Source organism: Labrus mixtus, chromosome 4 (genome assembly GCF_963584025.1).
Source record: "Labrus mixtus chromosome 4, fLabMix1.1, whole genome shotgun sequence".
In the NCBI taxonomy this organism is placed as follows: Eukaryota; Metazoa; Chordata; class Actinopteri; order Labriformes; family Labridae; genus Labrus; species Labrus mixtus.
Genome location: NC_083615.1, coordinates 3468470 through 3493437, shown reverse-complemented (window position 1 = coordinate 3493437; position 24968 = coordinate 3468470). Strand labels below are relative to the sequence as shown.

The window sequence follows — 24968 nt, the reverse complement described above, 5'->3', positions numbered from 1 at the left end:
AATGACAAATTAAGTTTGGGAAATGTTTCCCTTTTAATCCCCGTTCTACCAATTTAAAAAAAAACAATTCCACCAGACACAGATTTCAAGATCAACAAAAGGAAACTTTTTTTTTCTTTCTTTCTTTCTTTCTTTGCACACTGATGGAATGCTTCCATTTTTTGGGGGGATCAGCATGACTCAATGTTGTTGTCACCACACAGCCATGAGAAAGAGACAGAGAGAAACAGATGTATTACAGAGAGATTTACCGGAGACAGTGTGACGCTTTGCACCAGTAACTGGACGCCTTTGGGGTACTTTTCCTGTGGGACATGTGTAAAAGATTCAATAATGAATCCAGTCACATCTTGTCTGAGTGAGAGAGAGAGAGTGTGTTGTGTGCTTGTTAGGCTCAATATGAGAGCTTAAAACCTTGAGACAAAAAACAAGGACACAAGGACAAATTACAAGGATGTTTACCAATGAGTGGTATTATTTTACACAATACTTGCAACACCTGAGAGCCTCACACACAGCTACAGTAACACACACCTTACTAAAAGAAAGAAGATAAGCAGCTCCAGAGGAAGAATTTGCAAAGTCTGTTATGATATATTAAAGAAGGCCGTCACAAGGACAGAGTTTATAAGAAGGTTTTTACACGACTGAGGAGTGTGAGAGATGGGTAGACAGATAAACACAAGGAGAGTTAACGGAGAAGGAAAATTGCCATGAAAGGAACCTTGTTCGTGGAAATCCATGGTAACAGCGATAATGACTACCCAAATGGAAACAAACACAAAGAGAGAGAGAGAGCAATAATTGAAAATGAAAGAGGTGCCAGAGGTGAGTTAAGAGGCTGAAAAGCTTTGGCTATACGGTCCAGGTTAATGCAGCAATAAGAGGAGGTGGTGGTGAAGGAGGAGGGGAGAGGAGAAGCAAAGGGTGGTCTGTGGAGTGACACGGGAGGCAGGGGAGAGTCTCACTGCCTGGGAGACTCGGCACACTTAATCCCGCTGCCTGGGAAGGAGAGAAAGAGAGAGAGAGAGAGATCTCAAAGCAATCTAGAGGAGGGAGCAGGCAATTTTCAGGCTGATACACACTCTATGTTTCCACCACACACACACACACACACACACACACACCACAGCATGGCAGGTGGCCTCTGCCCAGATCAGTAGCATGTGGTTGAAGCCATCTTAACTGACTCTCTGAGGTTTTTGGAGCTGAGGGTTTTTTGGGATCCTCCCTGCACTGTTGGAGCGTGAGCAGAGTTAGGAGCTTCACTTTCTTTCCCCCAGTGCAGAGAGACAGCACGCCAGGCACGAGGCTAGCCTACTCCTCCCCTCTCTTCCTCCCCTTTCTCCCACTCTGCCTTTTTTTTTTTTTTTTTTTTCTTGCTTTTTTCCTGGGCTACTGTCCAGAGAATGACTGGCTCCAGTGGACTTCAGAGGAGGAACACAGCCTGAGGAAACAGTACTACAGGAGCTCCAGCCCTTGCCTCAGCCTGCTGGGACAGAGAGGTTTTACAAATCAGCACCTCCTTTACCTTTGCGAGATTTCTTTTTTTTTTGTTCTGTCATCAGATCACAAGAGGACTGGATCTAAGCTGGGCGTACAGACAGAAGGACTGACATATGGACAGAGCAGTGGGCACTGCGGCGTGAATGTAGCAACTGGACTTCTCCTCTCCTCTCCCTGGTTACTACAACCAAAACAAGGATAATAGTCAGATCACCTTCCTGTCCACTGAGGTGGTGGGTGGATGCAGCATTCAGCAGACTGCTATAGGGGGAACGCAGAGACTGTATAGAAGCTGCAGAAATACATCACCACAAAAAAAAAAAAAAAAAAAAAGATTTTTACCTCCAAGCAGACTTTTGCAGAATTGTTATAGTTTGCGAAAAACTTGTGGGGTAAGACAGTGGACTTTTCTTTCTTTTTCATGGACTTTGCTGACCCTTCTTAAGGGGACTTGCAGGATTTTCTGTTTTAAATTAATGTGAAGCGCTCGTCCCAACTACGATGGAAGAGTGCTTAAGGACTGTGAATCTGACGCTGATGCTGCTGTGTCTCATCCTGCTGGCTACAGCTCACACAGCTCACAGCATCTACCCAAGGATACGACTCTCCCACAAAGGTAAGAAATCAAAGTGGGATGTTTCTTTTATAACCTTGAATCTGCTCTTGCAAACAAATGCAAACGCTCTGCTTTGTTACCCAGATATAAAGGGCAAAGACAAGCCTTTAGCTGATGCAACATTTAGTTGACTGTTCAGAAGCATTAACTGGAACAAGCATTTTCTGTTTTACTGCTTTCCATGCAGGTTCCATGCTAAGACAGGTGTAACTGAGCAGAATGTTGATCATCCTTTACACTCGCACGCTTTATTTATGGGAGCATTGACTGCAACGTTTTTTCTTTGTGGTAGTGAAATTTAATATTTCAAATAGTTATTTATATGTATATTCGGGGTTTAACAAGTGATAACACCCTCAAGTTAAATTGCAAAGTACAAATGTGTTTGTAGGTATTTTACTAATGCAGAAAATGTATTGTAAGCTAAATAAAATCAGAGGAGCAGCATCCTGTATGCAAATGAAAGATGCTGCAGGAAACCTTTATCATGGTGGTCATTGAAGATTCATGTTTAAGCCTTAGAGAGAGAGAAAAGAAACTAAAAATGCAGAGTTGGATCTAATAGGCTGTCTACTGATTTCACTTTGTGAAGTTTGATTTTTTTTTTTTTTCTATGCCTGCTGAAGGAGCTCTCTCTCCACAGTTTGTTTTGATCCGTTGGACATGCTGGCTGAGAATACACAATGTGGCTTTCTCTCATGCCATAGTGGCGGAGGGATGGAGGATTTTTTTTTCTTTTCGGGGGGGTGGGGGCATGGAAGAAAGTGAAAACTGTTTGTGTGTGTGTGTGTGTGTGTGTGTGTGTGTGTGTGTGTGGGAGTGTGTTATGTTGTGGTGCATGCAGTGGTATGTTGTCTGACTCTCGTGTATCTCTACCATGATAATGAGGGCTTTATCTTCTGATGGAAGATGACACTCTTGAGTAAACATCACTTTTTTTTCCCTCACAGTTTCTTTGATCTCGATGGCAACAGAAGGTGTTGATTCCACATAAGCCCGTTAGTCATGGTTGAAAATAGGTGTGGAATTTGGACGGTCAATAACTCATAAGTACGGAGCTGAGAGTCTGCTATGACAGGTTTGCCTCATCAGTCATGAGGAGGGTTTGTTGTTTGTACTGTTTTCTGGATATAGTCCCTTTTTTAAAATAGTGGAATTTGTCTGGAGCAACACAACAAATAATGAAACCGCAGTTTTTCTGTGAGAAGTTAGGGGAATGGAAGACAAATGTTGGGTGAAACGGAAAGCTAAACAGATGCTGTTAGTCAAAGAAGGATAAAGTTCATACATCAATAAAAGTGAGCGGAACAGTGCTGATGTGCTTAGTCATGGATGTCACATCAGTATTTGTTATTATCCTGACTTTCCTATTTCACCCAATTCATTAAGTGCCTGAGGGGAAAGCTGCTACAGTGATTGACATCCCACCTACCCCCCCCCCCTCTCTCTCTCTCTCTTCCCATCCCTGATACATGTTCTGGCTAGCACGTAGCGCCTTGAAAAGACTGCAGTTGGATCCTATCATTATGGAATGAAAAACATCTAAGCCTTAATATATGCCTCATGGACTCTGCCGGTGATTTTTGCACACACCCTTAAGTTCACAAGAACTCAAAACATGCACGCACACACACTACCACACGCACACTCCACAGACACACACTCACATGCACATCTACAGGCGGAGTAGTGTGAATTCTTCACACACCAGTGACTTGGATGCAGTTCAGGGAGATGGAGAGGGATGGAGTTTTTAATTATTCACCCTAAGGATTAAGAAAATATTACCATAACATCTGCTATCACAGCTTAGTGGTAAAACTATAGATTCTCCTCTTTATCAGAAAGAGTGAAAGAGCACTTAATAATATCAGAACTGAAATATTTTCAAATCTGCTTCTGGTTAGATACGCAGATTCCAAGAGCTGGATCAATAGAAATATCAGTTTTCTGGGAATGAATTCCTCTGGGCACATCGTCATGTGTTTCAGGGATAACCTTCCTACCATGCAGTATGGATCTGTGCATGCTTTGATGTTTGCTTCACCTCACACATGGCGTGGAATCATCATCAAACTCTCTTTCATCTTCTTGTCTTAGATCATTGGACCAGTGAAAATGACTACTTCAATGTACTTTTAAGATGTAACTTTAACAACATGGAGTATAAAGTTACGATCACAGGCTGTAGGTGGTCTGAAGAGACAGATGACCCTTTGACTGCACAGCTTCCAAAGACCATGAACGTGGACCGGTGGACTAATGGTTATACACCTCAATTGCTTTGATTTTTGACCAGTTGAACTCCAATATCCCTGGATGATTTGATGTAGAAATGCCCGTCTTGAGATGTGCTCCCTTAGAGCAGCAATAATGATGTTCTTTCGATTAAATTTAGCCATTGGACACACAGATGAGGCTGCCCTTTGCAGCAGTTTCAAATCCGAACCTGTGGAGGCCATGCGGAGTGAAATGAGTTCTTCTTTTAGGACATCTATTCATTCTGCTGCTAATGAAGCTGTAGCACAGCTTGTAAGTGTCAGAGTGCCAGCAGGCTGCAGGTAGAGTGCCAGGTTTAGATTCATGTTGCAGCTTTTTTCTAGCACCGTCATGCTTGGCTAGTGCTGCAGAGAGTGTGATACAGCAGTTTGCACATTAGAGATGACCTAATCAGATCAAAGTCACTTCCCAAAACTTCTTCCAGAAAGTTTAACATGCTGACTAATTAAGGCATCTTTGCAGTGACTTCTGAATGAATTAAATGTTAAAGACCTGCATGTTCATTTTAATACATCAGTGTTTAAGGATCAATTGAGATGATGAGTTCTGGGTTTAGGGAAGCAAAAAAAAATTGCCTCCACCCAAATCGTCAAAACCTGCCCGGAACTGCTCCAGCAAATTGCACTTACAGCAAAAGCTGTGTGGTTGTATTAAAATAATTGATAGTAACAAATTGCTGTCAAGTAGTTATTGCACAGCATACTAATCTGTTGCTCCCAAAAACATGTCTGAGTTCGGTTAAAGTTAGAACACCTTTAATAAACGAGCAGATACACATTTTGTTTAATTTTTTTTTTACACATTACAGTACTTGAATTGCTCTGACATTCCATCTGCACGTCTGCCAAGAGGTGTTTTCTCTGGGCTCTCCCTGATCATAACATAAAGTTCAGAAGAAAAGATGTTTAAAAAGCATTCAGGCTCAACTTACTCAAATACAATACGCTTTAAAGGCTTTATATTTTGCATGCAGCCGAGGTACCTGCATGCGTGCACACAAGGATTACTCAGGTAGCAATTACTGATGTATGAAACCCCCCTTTGAGCTGTAATTTTAAACCTTCCTCTCCAGACAAGAAAAAGCTCTCTCTTTATTTTACAGCCTTGGAATGGTGTGGCTGTATGGTGACTTTCCTCTGAGGGCGAGATGGGGGAATACCAATATGGCCTAAAGTTGTTTCTGCCTGAAAGCTAATGTGCAAAGTGAGGTGTCCTATTAAATGTCTTCTGCCTTCATGTGCAGAGGCCTATAATTAACATTTACCACGTTGGATCATGGCCATGGGGCAGTCACAAGGCCTTAGATCATAAAACCACTGGAAAATGGAGGGTATATGGTGATGATTATATAAATCACACCTTTTAGGTCAGCAAAAGGAAAACGGTATTTTTTCAAACCCCTTCCCCTTCCCCTCCCCTCCTCTCCACCTCTCTCCCTCGCTTTCTCATTTTGTCTGTGTACATCTCAGCGGCCTCTCCTCTCCCATTGTGTTATGTGTGTGTGCTCTCGATGTCATTAATGAGATGTCCAGAGGGGAAGGCAGCTGGTGAAACTCTAATATCCTTTCTGACCTTTTCCCCACGCAGGGACCACAGCGAGGAGATGACTCAAGTTTGTCGAAATGGGAAGCCGAGAGAGGGCACGGAGTCCTCAGTGTACATGATAGTGATATTACAAGAATGATGAGTTAGCGAGCGCTTCCAAACACAGAACTGCTCGGCTGAGAGAAGTTTAGAGCAAAGCATCCTTTATGTCACTGTAGAGGGGGTTGGCTTTGGCTCAGTGGTAGAAATGGTCGACTCTCAATTGGAAGTTTAGCGGTTCGATTCCCACTCCCACTGTTCACATATCAAAGTGTCATTTGGACACTGAACCCCGATTTATTCCTTAAAGGCTTTATAAGCAATTTTTCACACTTAAATATAATATAAATCAAGTCTATCCTCTGAAAATAACTCTGTGAGTCATGACTGTCTACAATGGGTGTAACACCCGAGTCCCACTGTCTGTGATGTTTTCAGAGTTTTCAGAGTCCTATCTTCAGTTTGTTTACATCGCCAGGACAGCCGGCTGACTCCTCCCCTCACGTATAAAAGTTGTTTAATTGAGGGACTAGAGAAAAGAAGAATAACATACTGTACTCACTGCTTAACTGTGTTTCTAGATCACGCTCATTTCAGGTAAATTTACATGCAGTGTGAAGATACAAGCATAATAAAGATCGCTAGCATTAGCATGCTAACACAACAATGCACCGCGAGTTGTTTTGATTTCATGCTGGTGCTCAAGGGCGACATCTGCTGGATCAAAAAATTGCATATAAAGCCTTTAAGGCATTTTACGATGTTTGTGAACGTGTAGGAATGAGGTGACGTAATACTGATAAGACATGGCATCCTCTATCATCAGTGTATGCTCTTTGTTTGAATAGATGAATGTGACATATGATAGTTTGTCAAGCGTGATACAGAATAAGTCCTGTCCTTTTATTATTTACTGTATCAACTTGATGGGGGACATGGATGATATAATGAGTGGACGATTTTGTTGGAACATCACTGCAGAAAACATTTGGTCTAATTTACATTCGTAGTAAAAAGTGAACAAATGCAATAACTCAGGTAACAAAACAGACAATGAATCTAAATGCAAGTTTAAAATTCCTCAATCTCAATGCTATTGATGACATTAGCTGATGAGAATAGAGAACAAACCATATGACGTAATTTTGTAGGCCAACGGGGAAGTAGCATTGCCATATGGGTCTAATGAGAATCCTCCTATGGGATTTTTTCATTGGATTTTGGATCATTGCAGAAAATAATCTCTGTGGCAAACACACGTTTCTGAAGCGTAGGCGTTTTGTTCAGCAGGATAATCTTCACAGATGAACGCCATTTTTATGATGTTTGAAGCGTAAATGCGACCGACAGAAGTAAAAAGCTAACGTTATGCTACAAGCTAACTACACCACGGTCGGATGATTGTGACGTCACTAGCGTTATGCTTCAGACGATCTCCGATAAACTAATCCACGTAGCTTAATAAATAGTTTACTAACATAATATTCACCTTAACCTAAAGATTAAACCTACAGGAGACATCTCCGACTAGTGAGAGAGTTCCCGCCCTCTGTGTCCGGCGTGATGACGTTTAATGTCCCCGACAACCGCTGTAGTCACATTTAGCCACTTGTTAGCAACCGCCTTTTTAAAGACGTGTAAACACTTCAAAAGTCACAAGTGGAGGTATTACCTAACGTAGTTTATGTGGTCTAACAAAACACCAACATCTCTTCAGCTTGTGTTAACCACAGACCTTATTTCAGGCGTCTAACCACAAACCCATTCAAAGTCCCCGTTGACTTTTAGACGTTAGACCCCATGGCGCTCAAATGCTAACTTACTTCCGGGGTTTTAGGACTCTTTCCTGTGGCGCTCTATGACGTCCAACTTTCCGGGACCATGGTGTAGTAGTGATAAAAAACCTTTCTGGCCAAGTATTTGTTTTTTTTGTAGGATGGGCCTTTGTCTAAAGTCAGTCTGGCAACTTCAGAAGTGCGTCCTAAGTTGGAGTTGAAAGACATAATCTGACAGCAGTGTGTGAGCTGCAAAGATTTGTAAAATGCTAAACAGTCTGCGGATGGAAGCCAAGAAGCATGTCACTTTCATACAGATTCTGCATGTATAGGCCTAATCTGTTTAAACAGATCAAGGTAATGAGAAATTGAATCTAACAGTTTGCAGACATCGCTTGAAACAACTTCTATTCCAAAATCAGACTTTTGACATAAAGCTAAGCCCTTTGACATACAGTAAGCCACATCAACAGCTAATTCAATCGGACTCCAGGGTCATATAAATGCACGGTTGAGGTAGTGTAGTTTGGAACAGATGGGGATAGACTTTAATTAAATGTCAGTCAAAGACAGAGCACTACTTCTTTTACCAAAGCTTATTAAAACATGCCATATGTATACGTGAATGGCTGCAGTGTTTGATTGAGAGGTATAATACTGCATCTATTGGGGATGATAAAAACGCAAACTGTAAGTTCGCCGAGGAATTCTTCTGATTTATAACATCAATCAGGTTAGAGACTTACTTGGTCTTTATTTCAGACACAAATATTGCTTTTTTTTCTCTCTCTCTTAGACACTCCATGTGGCTTTCATTTTGCTCTGTGACATCATTCTCCCTACACACACACACACACACACACACACACACACACACAAGAGGATAAGGGAACACAAGGCTGTGTGCCGATAATGACATGACACCCCCAGTTGCCGAGCTCCTGACCCCCTCCCCCAGGGGCTCCGCACTCACAGTCCAGCCTAAACGACACAAGGAGAACAGACTCTCTACTTATTGTGGTCGCTTTAAACTCAAGTTCACTCCAATAACTCTGTGCCAAAGTCCCATTACTCAGTGAGTAAGCCGCCATAGGATTACTGCTTTGGGAACATGGGTTTAATTATGACACAAACATATGGTCAATACATCGGCAATAGATCATAAAATTATAGATTATTGAGTCTGTGTTTTTAATTTTCAGTGGGTTTAATTTATTTTGACTAAAAACATGTTTCACCGCTGCTAACAGACTCCTGCTGAAAAGTAGGTTACACCGATTACACACACACACACACACACACACACACACACACACACACACACACACACACACACACACACACACAATCATTGTTCTCCCCCGGCACAGTTTCCACACAAGGATAACGAGGAGATCCCAAAGTTTATTTTGATTTCACTTCCCCAAATCTTCTCAGGCATCTCTCAGCACTCCTCAAGACAGCCGATGAAAGTGTCTGTCTGGAGGGAGTCCTTTTTTTTTTCTTTTCTCCCTGCTTTCCATTTGAAGTGGGATCACAGTATAGGGCCGTGTGTCTCCTTTGGCTCAGTTGCTGATGGAGAAACACCCTCCTCTTCCTCTCCCTTCCTCTCAACTCTGTATAGCTGACGGCTAAGCAAATGGTGAAAATACTTGGAGAGAGAGAGAGACAGAGAGGAAGGAGAGGGGAAATGCGGAAATCCCCCTTTTCCCTTCTTCAGTCTGAGCTGTGGCTGCAAGTCTGCGACTGTCTGTTATACTGTGATCATAATGACAGGGGAGAAAAAACCTTTAAACAGCAATGTGCCTGCTGATCCGTCTCCCCGCGTGTCACTGTAATCAGATCCAACAATTGTTGCTTCACGACTCTGTAATCATGTGTAATTAAGCAACACCTTCTTTTATTATTTAAGTGATTATAGTTTATTTGTGTTTACAGGTGGGTCATGGATTTTTGCTTTGGATTTTTAAAGGTCTGTTTGAGCACACATGCACGAAAAGGAAAGGAATAAACGTTCAAATAAATCTAGTTACAAAAAAAGTAGATGTATCTGTGTTGCATTTAGGTGCAAGAGGGCCTCTATGCATCTCCATGTGTTTACATGTAAATCTGCTCCCTCTCATTATTATTCAAGATGACAAGTGAAGACCGGATGGAAAAAAAACGTTTGGAATATGTAGTGTTTACTCCATCTCTATATATAGTTTTCTAAATCTGTCATCTGAATAACTGGCCGCAGATCTTCCTTCATGTAGAGAAGGAGCTGATTGTTATGGAGCTGGCCTAACCGTAGTGGAATGTTCCTTGTTCCAAGTTAAGCTTAACTCAGAGGAAACTGTGAGGAGATAGAGGAGAGAGAGAGAGACTGTGAATGTGTGTGTATGCGAGAGCGAAAAAAAGAGCTCCAAGTGTGTGGATTAGATAATTACAGGAAGCATGTCTGAGCCCTGGCAGAAACAGAAACACTGCCACTTCCCCGCACCTTCTGCTAACCTAACTTGTCGAGATCGAACGCTACTCAAACAAACAGTCCCCTTGTCTCCAACACAGAAATCTTAATAGCGACTAAATATACACGTTCACCCACTCATCTGTGGATACCTAATCCCATATTGGACAAATAAAACCCCTCGCACTTGAGTGACTGTTGCTATGAGTCATTTAGAGAAAAAAAAAGGGGATAAACACTCTCTCTGTCAATCTTGAAGCTCAAATACCAGTAAAAATATACAGATGCTAGAAAAGCAAATCACACAATTACCCCCTGCAGCCCCGTCATGTCAAGACTTCTTTTTCTTTTTTTTTGAATTGTTGACAGGTTGGGAAATGGGTAACTTTTTCCCCCCCTCTCTTAGTTGTGCATGGGTGGCCCTACAGTCTGTCATAGATGTCACACAAATGTAAAGAGTACCTACCTGTTATATATATAAAAAAATTCACAAACCGCGGCTTGTCTGCTTGAATCAGTCTGAGATTTTAGAAAGGTGCTGCTAACACAACCCAGATTCCCCCCTTTTTTTTTTTCCTTTTTACAAGGACACCCTGTCCAACTCAGTCATGTGGTAATGAAAGGGTTTTTCAGACAAGTGCTGCCCAGAGGAAGTGCACACCTTTGAGCCCTTTAGCACTTTGTATAAAACCTTCATCCCCTAAACTGCCTCCAGAAGCTCCCGGGGAGCAGCACGCTGTCAGGTTCAATCAGGTGGACGGGTGTGTGCTGCTTGTGTGCTTGCTAACTATCCATTTACCTGCATGGTCTGTTGTCATAGTGATGAGCATGTGTTTTAATGTGGAATGACATGTCTGTCATGGGCCGATGCTTCCTTTTTTTGGTGAAGGATTTGAAATCACCCAAAGCAAAAGGGAGTTGAAGCTGATCTCAAACTCATCGACTCATGGAGAGACTTGTTCTGTTTCCTGTTTAAAAAGACAGCTTCTTAAGAGAAGCACACTATGTGCATCAAATTTCCCTCCAGGTGATAACAACATCTTTCCCATGACTCCTTTTATTACGTTTCTGTAAAATATTACTGTAACTAAACTGTCCTCTCAGTTGAGCTTCGTCAGGGGCCAGCAGAAGTCTTCAATGTACTTTATTGGCCTGCTTTGAACTGCCTGTACTCTTCCAGTCCATCTGCACTTTAACTTATGATGAAAACAAGATGCACTGCAGTTCTTTTACAAAGCCAGTGATGCTTAGAAATGTAGCTGATCTCAGCTCATGAGCTGAAAGAGAGGAGGAGAAGGTGCCACATGAGAGAGTGAGAGAAGTGATGGAAAGATAACCCTGCTGCTGCTCTTTGCTATTCTCTCGGGGGACGCCATGAATCAGAAACACATGTTGCAATGTGCCCTTGGCCATGGGGAGCAGATGAGACTCGGGCCGCATGTTACTGTAGCGGTTAGAAATCCCTGGAGGAAAGGGCTCTGGTCTAATTTGGTCTCGCTTAAGGCACCAAAACAAGATGAGAATCCACCTTTGAAATGAAAGTCAAGCCTGATAGCCAGCTAGCAATCCCTAACCGAATTATCTTTTTTTAATAATTTCTTTTGTGTTTGTTTTTGTGTTGTCGTCTGCAGAGCTTTCACAGCTGAACAGGACCTGGGTGTTCGAGGGACAGGGAGCAGCAGCTCTTCAGCCTCAGACCATGCTGCTCGACGAAGGCCACGAGAGGCTTTATGTCGGCTCTAAAAACGCTCTGTTCTCTCTTAGCCTGGACCGGGTTGACGCGCACCACAGCGAGGTATAGGCATGTTTTCATCTGTCCTCCTTGGCCTGAAAGGAAGTGAGACGTATTAAAATGACACACCCAAAGAGCGTAGGTTAACCAAACTGAGGTTAACCAAAGTGTTTGGTTGGCCTTGAACTTTGACTGGATTTTTTAATAAACTGCACTTGGACATTTTTCTAATCCGTGTCAATAAGGGTTCTTTGGACACATTTTTGAAATATACATTTATGTGCACTGGAAAAAAATATTTCTAATTGTCTTTCTTTTTTTTATTCAGGATTTCATAACCCCGTTGTGTCTTCTTTCAGATCCAGTGGTCCAGTACAGAATATCAGATCGAGGAATGTTTGATGAAGGGGAGGGAAAAGGTAAAGGACAAACTCTTACGGCTCCATACAAAAAGTGATCCTTTCTAGGAGATAGTAGTACGACTAAGATGGACGATCAAGGCCACAACATAACAGATAATGTGAAGTCACTTGTGTAAAATAAATCTATGATAGAGGTAGAAAGAACCATTAAAGATATGGATATTGTAAGCTTGTATGGGTTTATTTATGTATCTGCCTGTGATCATTAACTGTTGTTTAACCGATGTGTTGACATTATTGATGATGCTGTAAAAATCCTGGCATTTTTCAAATCCACAATTATCCCTGCTTGGCCTCAATTTGCCCTCATGACCCCCCTCATCCCCCTCTCCCTATACCCAATCCTCCCTGTATCTCGTCCGACAGCCGGAGTGTGCTAACTACATCAAGGTCTTGCAACAGTACAACCAGACTCACTTGCTGGTATGTGGAACGGGAGCCTTCAACCCGATCTGTGGATTTGTCACAGTGGGAAACACACAGCAGGTGAGTCCCAAGACCAAACAATGATCTCAACAATTCTAGTTTTATTCAAAGGTTCCTCCAGCCAGAGGGTTGGCAGTTTATATATTTTTTGTTTGCTATCCCATGGTGGGTAGTCCGTATGAAGCTGGTTCTTTCTCCACCTGTTTTAAAAACTGTGGTGAGCATCCCATGTCGCAAAGACCTGGCAGCAAATTAAATCAAATGTTGAATATTTCTTCATTATACAGTTGGCAACATTTCCTACTGCTCCCCTCTCTACCTACACCATTCCCTATTGTCAGGACCATGGCCAAAAAAATGTCTTTTTATATGTTTTCGCCCACAAGCTCCCACGACTGTTAGTTCAGCTTGGACTGCTGAGCGGTTAAACCCTTAGCACATGCTGCTGCAGTTGTGTTAATCGCACTAGAAACAACGAAAGACTTGTTGGGCAGAGGAAAAAGACAAGCGAGTAAGATAGGAGGAACTTTAACTTTCAACTTTCAACTTTACTTTACTGTCCCCGAGGGGAAATTTGTTTCAACTTTAAGTCAGAGGGAGAGAATTATTTGACAAAAGCTGCTCATCCATAATAAAAAAAAAATTGACACAAATACAGTCCAGGTGTAGGTTGGGAAAACGGGCCAGGTGCAGGAGCAAGTTTCTCATTTAGAGGTCAGTTGGAATGTGTGCGTGACAGCTGCTGGAGGGGTTTTTTGCGTGAATGCTGGTGTCTATACAAAATTGCCTGCATAACATTTATGCAAGAATTTTCAAAGACGTCAAACATGAAACCATCCTAGGTGTGTGTCTTGTCTTCTTGTGTTTGTGTCTGGGTTGTATTTGGTTAGAGAGAGGGGAGAGGAGGAGGAGGAGGTTTCCTCTCTGCTTTCCAGGTCGAGCAGTCAGTCACACCTCCCGAACGGAAACAACGTTCAATCATTTCTCATATCTTTGGAACGCTAATAGAGTGACCAACACTGGATCGGTATGAGCAACCTAATCTCTTTACAAGACGGCCTCAGATAAATGTCATGCTTTGTGTATGAAATTTCATCTACCACAGGCTCAAGCTGAATAATATTTAGATAATGACAAAGTATTTTAGTAGAAAATAATAGAGCTGTTAATCAAACCAACCAAAGACTAATAAAATGAAGCATTAATGCACTTCTGGCCCAGACGTCCAAAAAAAAAAAGCCCACATTTCATAGTCTTGCATGTAGATTAATATGGATTCAGCCTACTGTATTTAACCTGATTCCAGTTTGTCTTTGATGGATCACATTAAATGATAGATGAGTTTAACCCACAATCTGACTTCTGTTACAGTCGTATGCATGGATGGTAGTCCCAGCACGGTAGGGTTCCTGTAGTACTCATAAATCAATATGTGACACCCCCTCTGATCTGCATGTGACAGTCATAAACACTGTGATGGACCCGAACATATGAGCTGTGATTCTGCAGGGGGTTTGGGGGTACAAATGTGTGTGGTTGTGTGTGTGTGTGTGTGTGTGTGTGTGTGTGTTTCTCTGCCACCTGCTGTTCAGGGCTACAAGATCAGGAGAGTATAGAAGCAGTGAGAACATAGTTGGTTTTACAGATTCAGACAACAGTTCCTCTTTTGGTCATCCATCACTCCCTGTCTCATGTATCTTCCTTCCTCCTACTCATCCATCACTTTCTGATTCCACATCTTTCCATCTCAGTGCTTCTCAAACATTGGGTTTGACGGATTTTGTTGACGCCTCTGCAAGTGTGTTTTCTATTCATACATATTTGTGCACTACTAGCTTTGCCTGCATCTATGTGTGTGTGTTTTTTTGTGTGCTGCCCTCAGGACAGGCACTTTGCTCTGGAAGACAACAGTATTATAAGTGGAAGAGGACGCTGTCCATATGACCCCAACAGCCCCTGCACATCAACGCTGTCCAGTAAGCTGCTGCTCACTCTATCACTCACCATAAGTTAAACTAAAAGAACAAATGTGAGACTTTCATTGTCGCTCTGAGCATTTCAAATTATAGAGGTTTGCACATTTAGCTGACCTTTAATGAGGCAACACTGCCATCTTGTGGTTATGCTTCATGTCAGTTTTTCATCAGTGTAATAGGATTGTCATTGTTTTTGTGTCATCTCTGTGTGTGTTTGGTATGTGTACTTTAGGGGGAGAGCTGTATATTGGCTTGTACACTGATTACTGGGAGAACGATGGAGCTTTGTGTCGACTTAACAACCAGACCTACACGCGCACTGAAAGAGACGACCGGCAACAACTCAATGGTACGTGTACAATATGGAAAATCATCTCGTATTGAAGGTGAAAAAACGATTTTCAAAAGTGTATGAGAATATTGTGACAGTTCAGAAATCTGGATTCCTTTAATGACATTTTCTGATCATGATCATAATGTAAAAGTTTTGTACTCTTTTCTTTTTTCTCTTCCCAATCACGGTTGTATTATTATTAACAAAAATGTGAATTAGGGACTTTTAATGTCCTGTATGTTAAGCCTTCCACTATGGCAACTGTTCTCATCAGGACTGGTTCTATGTATGGAGAGTTGCAGACATAAGCAAGGGTCGCTCTAAGTGTAAAATAATAACACCATATCTCCACACAAATGACATTTTTCTCAACCGTACTTGACAATATAGAATTATGTTTTAATTTCCTACCATAAACGACCTTAATGAGATGACGTTTCATTTCATTGCATTTCATTTTCAATGTATTTGTTCCGCACATGGCAATGCACACAACCCTTTACAGAAAACGATTCACAATCCATGTTCGGAAAGGAGCAGGGAGAATAATTAAATCTTGTTTTGCCTGCCCTCACACAAAGAAGAAACAAGTGACCTCTAGATGGTCTGTCCAGTTAAAAGCACTTTGCAACAAATACCACAGCAATGAAAAAAAAATCAGACTAATTCAGATTCTTTGACTTCACTTCCCTAGACAACAGTCTACTAATTCTCGCCTTGTACAGATTATATAAGCAGGTTATGAAGGTTCCAGTAACTTAACACTATACCTAACTGTCCTTTACTTGACGTTTAATTTCTAGCCTTTTTTTGTTTCAAACGTTTCTTCCTACAGAACCTACATTTGTGGGCTCAGCAGTTATTCCTGACAACGATGACAGGGACGATGACAAAGTTTACTTCTTCTTCACTGAGCGCGTGGCGGATCCCGAGGGAGCGAACAAAGCTGTGTATTCACGCGTTGGCCGAGTCTGTGCGGTGAGAACGCTAACACCACGTGGAGATTTATATTTATTCTGAACGTACGCCAGCCTATAAGTACTGCTCTCACTTTCTATGTCTGCCTTCATCTCTCAGAATGACCAGGGAGGGCAGAGGATGCTGGTGAATAGATGGAGCTCCTTCCTGAAAACACGACTCATCTGCTCTGTGGCCGGACCAAACGGCATCGATACACACTTTGATGAGCTGGGTAGGACTTCAAGGAGACTATTTTCACTCTACAGTATCTTAGTATCAAACACTGAAGTATCTTTGTTTGACAGCAAAGTACACATCTGCATCTGCCTACATTTAAGATATAAAGAGTCAAAATCATTTAAGCTATCCTATGTATTTCTTGTATTACATGTCTACTCTAGACAGAGAGATTTTACATTGTATAAAGGTGTGTTTCATACAGTATAATCACCTGTCTTTGAGGGAATCACGGGCAACACAGGAGGGCCCTATTGTGTGGGGAAGGCAGTGTACAAGCTGTGTACAGTTAGCTGACAATACTGACATGACTATTAGAGGGAATAAACATGACAACTTTACATACCTTACCTTGGTTTTGTTTTCCTTTCAAAAGCCTCCCGTGGACAGGTGTCGAGAACTAGCATGCTTGCTAAAACACTTAAACAATGCATCTGGTTCGTCCAACGTCTCTGTGATGTCCATGCCAAATAAAGTCTATTATTATATGTTCTGCCTGTGACATGTCAGACGTGCTGCCGTCAGAACTGCTGCTGAACGACAACAACCATTGCCATTAGCCCACACTACTTTACAGTATCATTCATCTACATCTTTTTGTTATAAATGATTTGTTTTAAAGAAGCCCAGCAGCAGAAATTACGATTTAAATATTAGTTTTAAAAAATGCTCTTACCTGTTTGGATTAATCTTATATGAAAAGGAAAACATAATTTCCTTTAACAACATTTTAAAAACCACCCCAACAAACCTGTGAAGCCTAGCACAAAATTATTATCAGTATTATTAAATTACTCATGTTAACATGCTCACAATGACATGCTAATGTTTAACATGTTTTAATATGTATCACGTTCACCATGCCAAGAGATATTTTACCTTAGAACAGAAATGTTTCAACGTCGTGTGGCTAACAAACAACGGCTAATTTCTACATTTTGTTTCTGTTTCAGAGGACGTGTTTGTGCTCAAGAACAAGGAGAAGAAAAACCCGGAAATATTTGGCCTATTCAGTACAACCAGGTGAGTGGAGGATGAAATCATCTTTTCATCACACAATCAAAATGTTTATGATCCATCACATGACTGATGGAAACCGTCTTTTACAGCGCGGTGTTTAAAGGCTATGCAGTGTGTGTTTATCACATGGAGGATATCAGAGCTGCCTTTAATGGTCAGTTCGCCTACCGAGAGCGGCCTGAGCACCACTGGACTCCTTATGAGGACAGAGTCCCCTACCCTCGACCTGGATCTGTGAGTCTCATCATAATAAAGAATTGTTTCATGGGGATTTCATTATGCATTCACATCACTCTCCTTTAGTTCTGTGTTCACGCCAGACGTCCTCCGAGTGGGACAGTGTAGAGAGCACGTCGGACAGCACTTGTGAATGTCAGCACTGTTGTAGCTACCTCAGCGGGTCAGACAGGGACAGACCGAGCTTCACTCAAGAATGTCAGCCCATTTTTTTTGTTCTCTCTCTACACTGCAAAAAGTGCTTGAGCAATTTTAGACCGTCTCCTGTGTCTCTGATCCATCCCCTTCGCTCTCTCTACTGCTCTCACACCACACAAGACAATAAATGATATAGAACAATACCCAACAAGGGTACCACAATCAATGCAAGACAAAAAAAAAAAAGACAAACAGAAAAAAAGAAAAAAAAAAATTATAATTAAGTTAAATTAAATACAGGAATAAAGCAGGACGATTAAAATATATGTAAATAAATAAGAATTTAAAAAATAAAAATTCCACAACCACCACATGATTATTTCAGATTAGGCTGCATGGAAGTGTTAAGTTGTTCACCTTTTACAGAAAACTGTCACACCACCTTTCTAACAGTGTGCCAGTAAAGTGAACGGAGGAGGCTTCTCCAGCTCGAAGGAGTTTCCCGATGAGGTTCTGCGATTCATACGCTCTCACCCCGTGATGTATCGTCCGGTCTTCCCTCAACACCGCAGACCTGTCTTGCTGCAGACAGAGCCGGGTGGGAGGAAGCTCACCCAGATCGCCGTGGACAGAGTCCAAGCCCAGGATGGACATTACCATGTTCTCTACATTGGCACTGGTACATACAGTACCCCCTTTAATTATTACCTATTATATTTTATCTAAAAACTCAAGCATGACTTTTGTTATTTTTGCAAAATAAAAAACTCTTGAGATAGGCTGAAACTTCAGCTCACACAAACACTCAATGCAACATTTTTGATGGCATATACAAATGTATAAGTTCACACAATAGAGGATTTGTTTCTCTGAGACAGTTTGGAAACCTAAACTGTTTCACTGAAGGTGAGAAGGAAGGTGTTTTTTTTAGATTTCCTGTAAAAGCTCATGATAATGTGTTCTTTCATCAGATGACTCCATGGTGTTGAAAATTATCACTATCTACAACAAAGACACAGACACTATGGAGGAGGTGCTGCTGGAAGAGCTGCAAGTCTTCAAGGTAGTCTATGTTTAGCTGCAAAATGTGAGAGCCAAAGTAGACTTTGTAACCAAGCAAATGCTGCTTTTTATTGCACACATCTCAGAGTCCAATGTTGCTGCACATAGACAATCAGAGGGTGTGTTTAGAAAAACACTGATTGCTGATTTGCCTGTTTTCCATCATCAGACGGGTGTACTGTAAGTGTGATTGTGCAGCCCACCTGCTGAGAGATCTTCAGAAGGATTTGAATATATTGATTCTACGGAGATTAGTCACATTTCACATTAGTCTCTGCTGCCATTTAAATCTCAAAAAATTGATTTGAGGGGGGATTTGGTGCAATGAAGCATGACAGGAGGTCTGCAGTGACAAAACACTTTTTTTTATCAGCTCTTGTTTCATTATTTTTTTTTTTTACAGCAAATGATGAACCATTTTTCATTTGTGAATAACACAAGGTTCTTTTTGATTTGCAGGTGCCAGTGCCTATCAAAGAGATCATAATATCACCTAAAAGGGTAAGAGGAGCAGCTGATTTTTTATTATCTTGTTCAATCATGCAATACTGTTTTTAAGCCACAAGATGTTAACATTGCAACACTTTCATTACTTTAAATCAAATCAAACTTTATTTGTATAGCACTTTTCAGACAACAAATGTATCCCAAATGTTTACATCAACATTTAATCAAACAGCAACTACATGATTCCCTCCCCCACCCCTATCCCACAATCCAAAAATCAAGGTAAAAACAACTAGATAAGAAAAGTACTGAGGAAACGCTTTCATTTATTCTAAATGAGGAAACACAGGAGGTTCAAAATGTAATAAAACTAGATGAAATGAGATTCAGTTAAAAGCTCTACTAAAAAGGACGGTCTTGAGTTTCCCTCAGGTCTCCTGGTAAACTGCTCCACAGACGGGGGCCATTGTTGGCCATTATATGTGTGTACTGTACAGTATGTAGTGTGCGTGTTGCCAATGTTAAAATGGTTTAAAAGGGAAAAGAGAAAGACCATTTATATTAAACTAAATACTAATTCAACTTTCTGTTCCTATTGGTCCACAGCAACAGTTGTATGTGGGGTCAGAGGTGGGTGTGGCCCAGGTCAGACTGCATCAGTGTGACCTCTACGGCTCTGAATGTGCTGATTGCTGTCTGGCCAGAGACCCTTACTGTGCCTGGGATGGTGTCACCTGCTCCAGATTCTACCCTGCTGGAGTCTTCACCAAGAGGTAATATAGCACACACTGTGAGACAGGAGCCATCTTTTCTCCCTGCAGATGTGTGTATCTGTGTGTGTATCTGTGTGTGTGTGTGTGTGTGTGTGGGATGCCAGCTGTTCACACCTTTACCAGTTCCATTATGGCATCTTGCCCTGAATGTCACACTGCTCCGAGTCTGTTTCATCCAGTCATTATCACCGGCTGTAAGCTAGACGTGTCAGCCAGGTCTTATGTAAAGTCTATTAGCATGCACTTGATCACTCCTCTTCCTGTTTCTATTTTTTCCTCTCTCCTTCTTCCTCTTCTTTTTGCTTTCTTTTTTCTTTTTGCACTTCCATCACGTTAAAAATTGCCCCATCTCTCTCGTTCCCATCTCAGTAGACGTTTCAGGCGGCAGGATATTCGCCATGGCAACGCCGTCCAGCTGTGTAATGGGCTGCAAATTGACAGTAAGTGTATGAAATGACTGAATGATGTTTTGTTTTTGTATGTGTACATGGAAGGGCTTGTGTTTATTTACCGGTATTGCAACATTTGTGCCACACAATAGCACTGAAAACAAACACTTTCAACACTCCATGTGTGATTGCAGTGGAATTGAGAGGATGTTTTTCTTCTGCTGATGATGTAGATACGGGTGGAATAAACCATCCAATGTTTTTTTTTAGAGAATGAAAGGTCACGGTGGTCTCTTGTTCTCTATTTAACTTCACTATCTTTCATTGAAATGTGTGTTTTTTTTGGTGTGTAGATGAACAATGGCAGAGAGCAGAGGAGAGGTTTGTTTACGGTGTGGAGAACAACAGCACTTTACTGGAGTGTGTCCCCCGATCACTTCAAGCCAAGGTCCTCTGGTTCTTACAGAGAGGGGAAGAAAAACACGAGGTGAGCAAAAAAAAAAGGACTAAAAAATGAAAATGTATTACAAAGAAAAGAAAAGGAAAGGAAAGATAAATATACGCTGCAGAGGTAAAAGAAGTTGCAGAGGGAAGTTGAATTCAGTTCAAAAATAATTCAGGAACTTTCTTCTTCTGTGAACTTTCACAGAACCTTTTTTTCTTTTTACATCTAAAGAACTGTCTAGCCATGCAGATAGAGCAAGTCTGACTTACAGATGAGATTTCTGCTACTACTTCAGTGCAGTTGGGCTAAATGGAGTTACATTTCTAAATCTAAAAAATCATTTTTTTAAAAACTATATTGTGGTATCTATCTATTTTAATTTAATTTTTTATTTTTTTTAATTAAAATTGTACTGTGTTAACTTTTTGTTTGCAATCTTTGCTCTCTAAATTTCCCCGTTGTGGGATAAATAAAGGATTATATTATTTTATCTTATTTGTGGACCTTGGAGGATTAAAGTAATTACACGGACGACTTTTGTCCCAAGCTTCTGAGAATGTAGTGTCGTGTTTAAATCTGAAATTTCAATGAAACAAATAAAATGTTCCTAGTCTTGGTTGTAAAGATTAAGCAGTTAAATGTTACTGAATATGTTTTATTGTTAGATCTTAAACATTATAATTGAAAAGCGGGTGTTCATGCTGCAATCAGAAGTTAATATACCAGGTTCAGTCAATAAATCAATGTATTACGATTAGTAACAAATTCCTTCCAGTCCAGTCATTAATTCTTTACTTTATTTGTCCTGTGGGTGTTTTAATCAAACTCCTCATGGGATATGAGAAAATGCAGAAGCAGTGCTTCAAATGTCTGAGCTGCCTTATGAATCACTTGGCTTTTTTCCCTCCCTGTAGGTTCGAGGTGACGAGCGGGTAATCGTGACTTCCCACGGGCTGCTGTTTTTGCGAGTGAGAAGCTCTGACGCTGGTGTGTACGTGTGCCAGACCGTCGAACATGGTTATGTGCACACATTATTACGCACCACTCTGCACGTGCTCAGAGGAGAGAGGGTGGAGTCGGCGATACACAGAGCGAACGACGGGGAGGGAGAGAAAGCCGCAGCTCTGTGCCAGTCCTTCACTGGCCCTCCTCCCGGCCCCAGCGTCAGCCCCAGGGTCCTCCTGGTCCCCTCCTCGGGCCCGGGCCCCAACTCCAGGCTGTGGTACAAGGAGTTCCTCCAGCTGATTGGCTACGGGGACGCCCAAAGAGTGGAGGCGTACTGCGAGAGAGTGTGGTGCTCGGATAAAAAACGCAAAAAGACCAAAAAGAAGTACGCTCCTCCTGCCGGTGAGAAAAGAGGGAAGGGGAGGAGGGAGGAGAACTCCCACCGAGCACCCAGGCACACCTCGGACACCTGAGGAGCACACGCTGACTGCACATATACACACATGCACGCACACATAAGAGTCTAAAGGTCAGATTCACTCAGTGTTTGCACCATGTAAAAAAAAAAAAAAGGTTTCACTTTGCTTTAAAACAAGTGCAGTAACAGTAGAGCAACAGTAGCAGGCTGTCCTGCTATTATACCTCCATTTATCACTCTCTAGTTAGTATTTTACAAAGCGGTGTTTTGCCTTTTTTTGTGTGGTGTAAACTGATTATCTGGTGCAGACACTGTGTAAGCACTTAAAATGTCAGTGTCAGCGCAGAGCAGAGCAGAGCAGAGGCCTTAGTAGGAGATGGACGACTGATTAAGCGACGTCGCCTCTGATCTGAAGAGACAGAATACAACAAATCAGCTCCTGTGGACTGACCCAGTCTGACTCTGGTGTCAATCAAAACGCACACACAGAGACAGCTACCCTACACCTCTGCTCCTACTCTCATTCCTTGACTCAACATGACAAAATCTACATATATATATATATATATAAATATCTACTATGAGAGAATAACAACATGTTAAAGAAAAGACCCTCCAAGCTCTTTTGGTACTATAACTTATTTTCTATGTCTCTACTTTGAGTTCTGTTGCTGTTTAGATGTCGTAAACTGGAAAAAGTAGTGCAGTTGTTGTTTTTTTTGTACAGTTAAAATAAGCCGTGAGCTGTGTGATACTGCTAACTGTATAATGTGGAAACGTAGGGTTACATTGGCCACAATGCATTCATTTAGATGTTGCAATGCCACTATAATGGATTATATGAGGCTTCTTTTCATTATATTTGGGCCCTCAATGGAAATAAATGCTACTTTGGAGCTTGTTAAAACAGTTAAGAGTAGATGAAAAGTGCTCCTTTAAAGGCTTAAAGAGCCCATATTATGCCCTTTTTGGGGTTCCTATATTTAATCTATGTACCTACTAAAGTATGTTCACAATAGCTGAAGTTATAAAAAAGTGTCTGTTTTCATGTCCTGCCGCTCCGTGCACCGGCTCGCTTCTGACTCTCTCTCTAAGGCTCTGAAGTGCCCACGTTCAGAGTCCCCACGTGTGCCAAGTCTGATCTGATTGGTCGGCCTGTCTGCTCTGCCGTAATTGGTCAGTCGCTCAGCCACTCTGGCTCCGAGGGCCGGGGAGCAAAAACATTAGCACCTTAGCACTACTGTGCTACCGCAGGCTACGGCATATCGTGGGCGTGCCACAGAAGTTAACGGGCGTGCAACATGAGCTGCTGGGCTTGCCACAACGAGCCAATGGGCTTAGATCAGTGATATCACACTGACAAGACATCACACTGGCAAATTTTTATCGAGGGGGGCTAGAACCGATCGTTACATGCAGCTAATGCTACAGCTAACAGGAGGACGTAGGAGAAGCCGCGTTTCCGCGGACTTTGAATTTTTGCAAATAGATGTGTCTAAACATGCACAGGACATTTGGAAAACACACTAAAGAGTATATAAAACCAGAAAAAGCAGAATATGGGCCCTTTAATATGCGATTTTTCACACTTAAATATAATATAAATCAAGTATATCCTCTGAAAATAACTCTGTGAGTCATGACTGTCTACAATGGGTGTAACACCCGAGTCCCACTGTCTGTGATGTTTTCAGAGTTTTCAGAGTCCTATCTTCAGTTTGTTTACATCGCCGGGACGGCCGGCTGACTCCTCCCCTCGTGTATAAAAGTTGTTTAATTGAGGGACTAGAGAAAAGAAGAATAACATACTGTACTCACTGCTTAACTGCGTTTCTAGATCACGCTCATTTCAGGTAAATTTACATGCAGTGTGAAGATACGAGCACAATAAAGATCGCTAGCATTAGCATGCTAACACAACAATGCACCGCGAGTTGTTTTGGTTTCATGCTGGTGCTCAAGGGCGACATCTGCTGGATCAAAAAAAATCGCATATAAAGCCTTTAAGATGTTGCAATGCCACTATAATGGATTATATGAGTCTTGTTTTCATTATATTTGGGCCCTCAATGGAAATAAATGCTACTTTGGAGCTTGTTAAAACAGTTAAGAGTCGATGAAAAGTGCTCCTTTAAGTGGTTATTGTTGTCATTGTAAGTGTCTACATTTACATACAGTTGTGATCAAACGTACCAGCAGTGTTGTGTGTAATGTATATTTTATTTATGTAAAAGTGAGGGTGGTCGTTTGATGCCAATATGGAAAATATAACTGTCTTTTCAAAAAAGTGACTTGTCTCTGATGTCCCCCCCCCACCCCATTTCCCCTCTTTCCTGTCTCCTCTCTCTCTCTCGCTTCCTCTGTTTCTCACCCTTAATTTATCTCCCTTCTGTTCGACTGTAACAATGTTCGCAAATGGACTTTATAATTAACATCACACGCAGCACATTTCCTTCAGATGAAAAGGAGGAAGAGATGTTGGGTCGACCATCCGAGCGTGTCGTCAGCAAAACAAACAATGAGCATCCAGCTGAGATCACAACAGAGCGAGAGATGTTCTTCTTCATCCATACTGTGCCTTATTTAACCACTAAGTCAAAATGTATAGTTTTGACTTTTGCTGTCTTTTGCTGAATCATAATGTGAGAATAACAAACAAACAAACAAACATAAATAATGGTCTCTGCCGCTCATCACTCTCCTTGAATATCCTCCAACTAAGCTTAAGATTGAGAATGTTGTGTCTGCTATACCCTTTATAAATAACTGCCATTAAAAAAAAGATGGGCCATCTTTC

At 41.6% G+C, this 24968-nt stretch overlaps 2 protein-coding genes across 4 annotated transcripts in view; one reads left to right on the top strand and one right to left on the bottom strand.

The window, feature by feature from the left end:
- LOC132972409 (isocitrate dehydrogenase [NADP], mitochondrial) overlaps nt 1–24968 on the bottom strand; it is a 375783-nt gene that overhangs the window by 279913 nt on the left and 70902 nt on the right. The window contains exon 1 of one of the 2 annotated variants that reach the window (XM_061035212.1): nt 19400–19406. The exons of the other annotated variant lie outside the window; for it this stretch is intronic. The gene's annotated coding sequence lies outside the window, so the exon portion shown is untranslated. Of the gene's footprint in view, nt 1–19399; nt 19407–24968 lie in introns of those variants that run through there. 2 annotated transcript variants of the gene reach the window in all.
- On the top strand, nt 1027–24968 carry sema3e (sema domain, immunoglobulin domain (Ig), short basic domain, secreted, (semaphorin) 3E). Of its 2 annotated transcripts, none has more exons than XM_061035206.1 (17): nt 1027–2122; nt 11842–12005; nt 12302–12361; nt 12731–12850; nt 14673–14766; nt 14999–15115; nt 15936–16078; nt 16178–16292; nt 17251–17320; nt 17407–17551; nt 18146–18371; nt 18664–18755; nt 19214–19255; nt 19808–19974; nt 20347–20414; nt 20717–20850; nt 21723–24968. In XM_061035206.1, exons 1-17 carry the CDS (start codon nt 2008–2010, stop codon nt 22224–22226), a joined length of 2376 nt encoding a protein of 791 aa, XP_060891189.1. In that variant the 5' UTR covers nt 1027–2007; the 3' UTR covers nt 22227–24968. The 2 variants fall into 2 exon arrangements, with proteins under 2 accessions (XP_060891189.1, XP_060891188.1); XM_061035205.1 differs by having other exon boundaries at nt 1028–2122; nt 20344–20414.